General features: G+C 37.8%; 1 protein-coding gene across 1 annotated transcript in view; it reads right to left on the reverse strand.

The window, feature by feature from the left end:
- Positions 1-1,213: 1,213 nt before the first annotated feature.
- The window catches only part of LOC136848083 (T-box transcription factor TBX20-like), a 152,943-nt gene continuing 143,111 nt past the window's right edge, over positions 1,214-11,045 (reverse strand). The window contains exon 6 of the mRNA XM_067120268.1: positions 1,214-3,229. Within this exon, the coding sequence (XP_066976369.1) occupies positions 2,656-3,229 (574 nt within the window). The 3' untranslated portion in view covers positions 1,214-2,655. The remainder of the gene's footprint in view (positions 3,230-11,045) is intronic.

An 11,045-nucleotide genomic window follows, 5' to 3' on the forward strand; every position in this document is an offset into this window, starting at 1 on the left:
GATCACTTACATTGCGAACGTTACCTAACTTTATGTTGCTGAACGCTACCCGATATATGTGCTTGCTTATTTTACTACTTCTAATGGTTTGGCTTAATACAATTGATCACTGCTCAGATAACCTTTTAGAACATGCTAGAGATGATTTTCGAGTGAAAACTCAAGAATGGAAAATCATACAAAAAAAGGCCGCAAAGAGGAAATTAAGTCGTGCAATAACCATATGTCCTTCTTGTTTCCCAGGGGTCTAAGGTGTTCAGTTCTAAGTCTAAACTATCTTGGACTCTTTACTAATTTTTTTTTTCTTTCTGTACATGAAAACTCAATAAAATGGAATTTCGTTCTGGACTGATGTGCCTAGACTTGCGTCTTGAATCCGGATAATCATAACATTTTATTTACGATTTTTGTTATTATTATTTGATATTAATAATTGTGATTATTATTAATTATTATTTCAGTCACTTCCCATGATTATGCTCCTTAAGACATTGCCAACAAGAAATTGGCTGTAAATTTCCTCAAGCTGCGTTGCAATATGGAAATGGATACATGATTCCATTGTATTTCTGCAGGAAAGAATTTTGCTTTTAGAGAATAGAATATAGCAATAAACGTTACATTTATTCAGATCTCAGCTTCTTGCATATTAGCAAATTGGATTTTTCACCCACTAATATCCGAATGACTTACATAACAAATGTCCCTGAACTACCGCTTTCGATGTGTCGCATCAATTCAGTGTATGAACGTTGCAATAAATTTCAGAGGTGTACACGCAGCCGTTGTGCTATACAGTGCCACAGTTAATAGAAGCTTGTATTTCTGTTGATTCACGTGAAGCAGACGAACGGAAACAGTTTCCATTGCGCGTGAGACGCGTTCCGCCACGACCGCAGCTGAAAACGACTAGAAATAATCAGCTCGCGTTATCTAAGGCTATACGGTGACTGTAGACAGATTTAAACAAATGTATGTTCGCCACACGGCAGACATCATCTCCATCAAAACGCGCTGATAAGATTGTATCGAGTTTCTTCGTTATCCAGCATGACTGCCTCGCCATGCTTGCATTTACTTCTAACTGAACATACGTAACTCGTCAATGAATCTAAATTCTCCTTAACGGTGAAATGAAATACAGGAAAGACGTCTTCAAAGTAACGGAAGGTTATGTAGTAAGAGGACACCATCAGAAGAGAAACGAATAAAATTGTCGTTTTTCTTTTTCATTCATGAAAAAAACATCATCTACCCTTCAGTTTGTTTACAAATTATCATCACAATACAGGCACATATAATACGCACATACACATGTCAGACATGCATCAGTATAAAAAGGTTATCACACACGCAGACACACACACAAACACACACACACAAGAGACATTACGTACAAATTTTACTTCTTTTTTAAACAAAGCCCTGAGGCGAGAAACTGTACACTAATAAATTTGTTATTGGAACAAACGTGACAAAAAAACTTAAAGCTTGGAATCTCATCCGTGGGAAAAAAAAAATTAATCAACGCGAAAACTCAAATTTCACTTTCAAGGAAACAACAATTTTTTTGAGGTTGAAACAAAATAAAAATAAATAATAAGTCAACTCCTATAAAACTTTGCTTGAGAATCATAACAAGGGAACCAGTAAATAATTATAATAATTATGTGGTATTTTAATGAGGTCATCATCCTTAACCTGAGTACTAATGCTTTCCAAATATATTAACAACACCGTTTATTACACGATTGTTTGTTTGTCTGTCTTGTGCCACTATGCAGTTGCCTGTAACCACTCCAACGAAGTCTGAATTCCACGGCTAGTTAAACGCTTAATTTCAAAGTAATTAAAGTCTGCCATGAATTTTGGCCCTTTGCCTAACTCAGCCACGTCTGTATTAACACATTTCTTAATAATGTGATGTCCATCCCAAATCCACCGTGTGAGGCGTTTTAGCATAATGGAGACACCGTTGTCTCGGAGAGGGGATGTCCAGACATCACCATCTTTTCAGACCACACTCGCAAGTCAGTCACAAAGAGATTTTCTGTATACAGTGGTCTCACGTATAGCTCATTGGAGCGGCATGTCACGATATTGTCTGTGGATACTCTCATCTAAAGAGTTCTGGGAATACCCACTTCTATCGTTCTGGAGAGCCCACAGGCAAGACCTTCAGGAAAGAGAGTACTTGGTTCCAGTGCTAACAAGCCTTAAGTAAGACGATGGTAATTTGAACTTCTAGTATCACACTAACGCGGGGAGAGGTACCAAACTTCACCAGTGGTTTCCTTATGTATGGGTCGTCCTTACGAGCTACCTTTGACACTCTCCATACAACACTAAGTGGGGGAGTTCTCTCACTTGAAAAAAAAAAATAAAAGATAGCAACAAACAGTGCCTCTTGCAGGAGGTATAAGAGATGAGATTGCTTCATCGGTCCAGCCATGAATACCGAGGGTGGGAGGGAGGAGGGGAATGATTCAGGCATCTTAAAACCGTAGTCATTATCATCATCGTTACCATTATTCCAAAGGGTCACAAGAGTTAGCTAAGTCCTTCGTCATCTTAGGCACCAGTGACTTCAACGAAGATGATAACGGGAGGGGCCATCTCTTAGAACTTCCTATCCGTCCGCGGACGTTACAGCCTCTAGGATTGGTGGTCCGGTAGTGTGTGGTCTCTGGGATCCGAAGGGGACGTCTTCGGCAGGAAGTAAGGAGAGTACCGATGGAGGTTCAGAGGGGCAGGGAAGAGCGGCCGGGTGAGGGCTGCGGCCGCCGCTGCCTGAGATATCGATGCCGATGAAGACGACGGAGCTGCCGACAGTGCCGAATGGGGCAGGTGACTGGCAGTCGATGTGTGGGGCGACGAAAGATGGGGAAGGGCTGGATTGGGGGCGTTCAGCCCGTGTAACGCCGTCCATTGAGTCCACAAATGAGCCGGCAGCGGTAGAGGGGAGGGGTTGCCACGGGATGGGTTGAGAGTGTAGAGTTGGGGCATTGAAGGCGGCAGGAGACCGGCAGCCGCGGCCGCTGCTGCGGCAGCCACTTGAGGCGGTGTTCCCGATGCTCCGGGAGGGCCCGTGATGGCAGCTAAGCGATCCCACATGAGTTGGGCGCGGGCCTTCTCCAGGAGGTTGTTATTTTCGGCATCCACGTCCAGATATCCCCTGAGAGGCGCCCCTAGGTATCTTGGGTCCACTAACATGGATTCCATTGTATCCCTGCAAAGAAAAGAGCAAAAACATTACAATGCTGGTCATTTAGAGACTTTTAATATGCAAATAATAAAGAAATCCATTGTGGAAATTAATAAATTGAATGTATACTCTGAAAAGTTAATCTTAATCTTTATGTAAAATATACAAATTTGTTGTTTACTCATGTATCTAATTATATAAGTGATGCTAGAGAGAGAGAGAGAGAGAGAGAGAGAGAGAGAGAGAGAGAGAGAGAGAGAGAGAGAGAGAGAATATATACTAAATATTACATAACAAAAATTAGATATGTAGTCATACAGTAGTACGACATAATAGATCTCATTTACTACACAAAGAAATGCATGTGCATTACGTACAAACTAAGTATACATGCCTACGTGGTGTTTTGTTTATTACAAAACTTTTGACCCTTCTGTTTCTGCCATATGTATATATACTGTATATATATATATATATATATATATATATATATATATATATATATATATATATATATATATATATATATATATATATATATATATATATATATATATATATATATATAATATATATATAATCACCTCGTGATAATTTACAAGAAGCTTTAAAGCTTTTTTCCTTTTGAAGTGGTTTGCCTACCTGATATAGAAAACCATTTGCCAATCATTATTAGTTATTGAATGAAAAACTTTCATAGGATTTGGTGCTAGGATAGAATTACTAATTCCAAACGTAATATATATCACAATGATAGATCCACGCTTTTGTGTTTTGTTATCCATTGGTACGCTACCTATCTGCAGTTGTTTTGGAGCCATTTGTAATGAAACTGATGACGTAAATTTTTTGTGATTGCAGAAAGAAGCATTGCTGTCTATGTATATTGCCCTGGCAATTGATTTGGTCGAGCGCTGTAACCATATTTCAAGGAGATTGCATATTCCACTAATAATTACTTTCTCTTTTTCCCTCTGTTCGTGTGAATAGTATTAATATAAATACGGCGTCCCCCCAAACTTTTTTTTTCTTTTTTTTACTCAAAATGCAATACTAGCCCTCGGCCTGTTTGCAGTCAATCAGTTAATGTTGAAATTCCATACTGCTTTCTGGCTTACAATTAGAGAAAAACTCTCTCTCTCTCTCTCTCTCTCTCTCTCTCTCTCTCTCTCTCTCTCTCTCTCTCTCTCTCCGTTAAATTAAAATAAACGAAATCACGTCACATACTGTAATAATTTTTTGATGAATCGTTGAAGGAAAATTAAAAGGCGGAGTTTACCTCCGGGGCACAGGGTGAGTGGATGGCTGGCCAGGGTAACACCGGGCAATTTAGGAGGTCCTAATTAATCACAATGCAGAGGGCATACAACCACGAATACATGCGTGGCAGAGATCATGTACGAAATACGGCTCTAATCACGAAATTAGCAATTGAGTTTTGAAAAATTGCGTGGTCAACCTCTTGTCGTAAATGGAAAAAAGATGTCCTGATGTTTCGGTTTTGTTTATATATATATATATATATATATATATATATATATATATATATATATATATATATATATATATATATATATATATATATATATATATATATATATATATATATATATATATATATATATATATATATATATATATATATATATATATATATATATATATAGAGAGAGAGATACATATGTATAGAGAGAGAGAGAGAGAGAGAGATACATATTAGGATAAAACCCTTTCCTTGTACTTCTCTTCCGTTTGAATTATTGCTACCGTATTTTCTTATATAACCTATAATGAAACAAAGAGAATTTTGCTATATAAAGGGCGTATGTGTTCTTGTACGTATATGTGAATAATGACAACATAATCTCATACTTTTTCAAAAAGTGATCTAAAACGTTAAACCTTTAGCATTATACTTTCAAAACAACCTTATCTGTACACATCCATTGTCCACGGGAAAAGAGAGAGAGAGAGAGAGAGAGAGAGAGAGAGAGAGAGAGAGAGACCCTTGATTACATATCTGACCCTGTCATGGTAAACTCAACGCCATATACCATCGAAGTGGGTAAAACAGTTATTACCACATCAACGCCGTGGCACCGTAGGTCCCCATTATTCCAATAACATACCATTCACTTTTGTCTTGTCATTAGTGGTCTGACTTCTTTTATTCCTTTTTATCATTTTCTAGAGAATCTTGATTCTCGTCTGTTTTGGGAATACTTCGACAAAATATTTTATACTAATTTTTTACAGAATTTTATTTTTAACTTTATTCCATTTTTAGTATAATGTTCATAATTCCCACTTATTTCATTTACATTTGCAGGGTACCATTTGTATAGGAACTGTGTAATTACCATATATTTTAGAGTACCGCTAGTGGTTCTCACTTGTTCCCGTTTTGTTCTTTGATTTTTTACTTACAGGTAAGTGGAAATTCATTAAAACGGTGTTACAATATTGTTCGTTAAGTACTTTGTAACAGGACTGATACAGCTGCCAGATAAATTGTATTTCAGTATCCTAAGAAAGAACAATACGCGGATTAACAAAAAAAAGGGGAAGACGAAGTGAAATTACGTTCAAACTATAGATCATAAAACGGAAACGTGTAGAATGTACTTTTGAAAAATGGCAGAACATCAATTAAGCCCATTCCGAAAGGCCTACGAAAACCAAGGGAAGAGGAGGGTGTCCTACCCTACTCTATAGATGTATAGATGTAGAGAGAGAGAGAGAGAGAGAGAGAGAGAGAGAGAGAGAGAGAGAGAGAGAGAACACTAGAACTGTTATGCAGTTTAATGTGTATAAGTTTTAAATAGGGGATAAAAAAAGACGTGAGGGGTTTACCATTGTGCGTTTTGATAGAGAGAGAGAGAGAGAGAGAGAGAGAGAGAGAGAGAGAGAGAGAGAGAGAGAGAGAGAGAACGCTGGAGCTAATGTACAGTTTGATGTGTAATATATATATATATATATATATATATATATATATATATATATATATATATAGAGAGAGAGAGAGAGAGAGAGAGAGAGAGAGAGAGAGAGAGAGAGGCAGGCCTGGAATCAACCATTATCACAGGCCATCTCGACGAGCTAGGCGCAGCTATCATTAATTTTCCCTTGATTTGACCCGAACGGAACCCGTCGTCGCCACGCTATCCCATCAAGGGAAGGCCGAGTCTTGAGGCCTCTCCGCGGTCACGTGATATTTCTCTTTTCGTCGACGATTCCGTTTTCCGCGTTCGAGAGACTCATCTGGAAGAAGTTCTTTTTTGGGTCGATTCTATAATTAGGCTTGCAGTCATTTTTTACCTTTTTTTCGTATAGTTACAAAAATATAAATTTCTCTGTATAAGAATTATATGCACTCATAACTCGCAACCACACAGACACACATATATGCATGTATGTATTAATTAACGTATTTCAGATCAGTAAAGGAAAGTAACATAAGAAAAATATATGGTCTGTAAGTTATTTCGCTTGCAGTATTCTTTTTCTTATAATTTTAACTAAATCGTTTAGGAATGCCGACAGCAAGGAAGGAAAGTGTAAAGATTTATATTTTCTGGTCGGTGAAAATGTATGAAAAAGTACCAGCGTATGTCAGAAACAAAGGATAATAATAATAATAATAATAATAATAATAATAATAATAATAATAATAATAATAATAATAAAATAATAATAATAATTATTATTATTATTATTATTATTATTATTATTATTATTATTATTATTGCGTATATCAGAAACAAAGGATAATAATAATAATAATAATAATAATAATAATATTATTATTATTATTATTATTATTATTATTATTATTATTATTATTATTATTATAGGATCAATAAATTTTTCAAAAGTTCTGCAAATAAACTTATAGTACTCTTGATCATGTACCGTTACCCATTCTCTTTTTACTAAATGACTTCACAGATACAGCGAGAGAGAGAGAGAGAGAGAGAGAGAGAGAGAGAGAGAGAGAGAGAGAGAGAGAGAGAGAGAGAGAGAGAGCAATTAAGAAAACTGACAATGAAAAAGCAGATGGCCTGACAGAGTAATGTGGATTGGTAGATGGGATATATGCTTTAAATTAGGATTCGTCGGGGAAATTGGAAGGCAGGTGAATGGTGGGAAGTGAGAGAACGGGGGCCTGTTTTTGAAAGCAGAAGGAATAATGATAAAGAAAAACCCTGAATGCAGTAGTCCGCAAGTATTTTTTTTTTTTTTTGAAATATTTAAGGAAACAAAATTTCTCCATAAAGATTAAGGAGCAATTTTGATCAAGGGTCGATATCAGAAAGTAGTAGGGACAGATTATGAAGATTAACACAGGCATAGATTGCAAATAAGGTTATGGGTACGTATGAAAATTATGTTTATTTATTGGGAATAAGTGGAAAGCTATCGGGATGAGCCATAGGAAAACAGGGGCCGATTTCCTAGAGGGTAGAGGACGAAGCTGAAGAAACCCCCTTATTTTCAGTAGTGACTGAGTGACTAACTGTATGGCTAAACACAGTTTTCAAATAGAAAGCTTCTCGTATACAAACACTGCATCATCATTCCGACCACTTCTTTCTTCTGCATTGGCCATCGAGGCACCGGGAGAGCCCAGCCATCATATTTATCCCTTCGAGCACGGCCATCAGAGCGATCAGAGCGTCTTCTATCATATTAAAGTTAAAAACCGGCCTCTAAACACATACACACTAGAGATTAAATTAGGGAGTTCCTGAACACCCATTCTGGCCATTAAATAACTGAATTCGGCGATGCGTGTGGCAAGATGGGATTCGGGGTAGGGGCCTGGGTGGGGAGCGAGGGGTGGTGTTGGTGAGGGGTAGGGGTACCAGAAGAGTGATCCATTCTCTAAGTTGAAGGTAATTGAATGTTACCATCATCTTAGCCTCCAACGGCCTCGTGGCAGTCGAGAGTTCATGCCACGCGTACGACGATTTGCACTTTTTCCGAGCACCTTTTAAGTCACTATTGGCCTTTAAAACACATTTAACGTTCTCTCGGGAGATTATGAATGGTTTCTTTGATGTGACTAAAGCCTTTGCAAGAGACGCCCGGCATTAGTTATATGATAATTAGCGTCGAAAATAAGAGGCATCTCATCGTGCCCCGTGCAGTGGGACCACAAGGTGTGGGAAAAGCTGTGAACATTAGATAGCTTCAACACCTCTAACTTTCATAAGGTGTACCGCCCTGGTTGATTACACACGACTTTTGAAAAACGCACCGCCGAAGACTTTAATTAACCCGGGCACTCCTAGTTGTTAAGGGCGCCCCGTTTATGCGTTGTTGTCGTTCCGAGGGCGCGTTCATTCGTCTTGAACGGAGACGGATCGACGTCTTGCAAACACGGCTTTGTTTAACGTTTTCAAAATATCCCTCCCTCCCTCCCTTCCCTCCGACCCCCTCCCCTTCGCTATCTTCAGGTCGTGCCGGAGACTTTTGAGAAATGAGACCATCCCTGGATGTTTAATTGCTTTAGACACACACCTGTGTTTTCCGAAGGGCAATTAGCACGCGAAGGTGTGGAAGAAGCTTCTCGCCCTTCATCACGCCAGGGAACGCCAACTGAAACTGCCTGACAGACTTGCAGACTGACAAACAAAGCAGGGAAATGTTCCATAAAATAAAAGAATATTAGAAAATATTCTTTACGAGACATTGCGCAATTCCTGGCGAAGATTTAGCGGAAGATCATATTATGTAGCTATTGGTTAAAAGGTGAAATATGACTTTTTTTCCCAAGATGGTTGTCTCTAGAGCTTCATACAGCGGGAGTAGCTGCTCATTTCAGCTGTCTAGCTTTTAATTGACTTTTCCTTAAAATTCATAATAGCATCTTCATTCTACTGTATATTCCTTGCTGTACTAGTTGGTTAACCTCTCTGTAATACTTAGACGTCAAAAGAATGATTAAAAACTGTTTGATTTTAATTTTTTTGTGAAATGAACAGGCAACATACGGTTCTACATCCGCCAGTTATATCTCAAAAACAAGCAATTGCATGAAAAGGAAAACTGAACTGACCAGTTAAAAAAATTGTGAAACCGGTACACACACACACTCTCTCTCTCTCTCTCTCTCTCTCTCTCTCTCGTCTTAAACAGAAAGAGGATAACAGAATTCCGAAAACAAATGACTTAAGTTCTACGTCTGTGTTACCCAAGATATCAGATTATAGAAATTATAGAATTATGAAATTAAAGAATTCAGAAACACCTTTTAGTACGAACCTTGAAAATACTAAGCGGCGGAGCCAATTATTTTAGCAAGGTGTAATTAATGCTTGTTCCTCTAACGGGATGTTAAAACGGTACAGTATTTAATTTCAACGTAAGAAATCATGTCGAATTTGGCAGACACCCTAAACAATTGCAAGTAAAGAGTAAAAGAAAAATTATTGCAGGCTGTTGATTTCGAAACCATGCAATGAAGCAATTTCAGCTCCGCCATTAAATTCTCGTCGCTAATTACTGCTTTGGGTGTCATCAAATATCAGTAATCAAAATGGACAAAAAAATATCAGTTATAAGATGATGACACTAATTGCTCTGCTCTAATTGAGTTTGCTGATTGTCCCGAACTTTTGCAGCACATTGTACCCTATAAACCAGAGAATAATAATTATTTTTCATAGTTATTATTTAATATCTTTTTTACTGTTATGATGACTGTCATATCGTGCGGTGTATAGCACTGCCGAAACAAAGGTGTTTGTTTATGGGAATGATTTGGACAATTCAATTGGATTCTGTGTCGATGTTAATGGTCGAGTTAATTCATATTGTTAGATTGATAATAAGTAAGAATGACAACAGCCTAATTATTATTATTATTATTATAATTATTGTTATTATTATTATTATTATTTATGTAACGAACAGTCATTGATCTAACTACACACTTCTCGAATATACGAAGCACAATTGTGTTTTTGTTAAAAAGAGAGCAAATATTCAGAATTCCCTTTCGTAAACATGTAACCTGGACAGCATTAACAGAAAGGATTTGAGAAACGTGAAAATGTTTTAAACAAATGTATAGGTGTTTTCCGGAGAATTTTTTATTGCAACTTGAGGTGAAAGTATCAATCTTCCAGACGTATCCTTGGGAACTGATTTCGTCTTCCTGACAAAAATCTAACGCTGATTTTGATCGCGCCATAACAACGCACATTTGACGCCCAAGACGCTTCTTCTTCCATGCCCGCGTTCTCTCTCTCTCTCTCTCTCTCTCTCTCTCTCTCTCTCTCTCTCTCTCAAACCCCACACACGTCGTACCTCCAGAGTGGATAAACTGAATGTAATTACAGGTGTGCCGGCGGCCATATCGCCGAGTCTCGACGCTGAAACTCACACCTAACTACAGTAATTGATAAGTGCCCCACCTCTTACCACCACTTCCTACCTCCTATCACTCCACCCCCACCGTTCCTCGACCACCCCCCCGAGTCTCCAATACTTCCCCATTCCCCATTCCTACTCCTCCTCGTCCAACTTATCATCATCATCATCATTCCTTATCTCCAACGTCGTAGTTGTTTGATTATTTTTTCTTCTATCTCTATTCGGGATTATTCTTCTTCTCCGTGCTTTTCTGCCTTTCTTTCTCTCCGTGTTTATTTTGCTGCTGTTCAGATTTGTTATTATTATCACTATTAATAGTGTAATATTGTTGTTGTTTTTGTAATTTCTTTAAGCCAGTGAATTTGTGATTCTGTAAATTATCTCAGCGTATTGAATCAACTGTAATTTTTAGAAGTGAAATGTTCAGTTACTGTACAGCATCACACACAAATGGAATCCT

This window comes from Macrobrachium rosenbergii, chromosome 18 (assembly GCF_040412425.1).
Source record: "Macrobrachium rosenbergii isolate ZJJX-2024 chromosome 18, ASM4041242v1, whole genome shotgun sequence".
NCBI lineage: Eukaryota > Metazoa > Arthropoda > Malacostraca > Decapoda > Palaemonidae > Macrobrachium > Macrobrachium rosenbergii.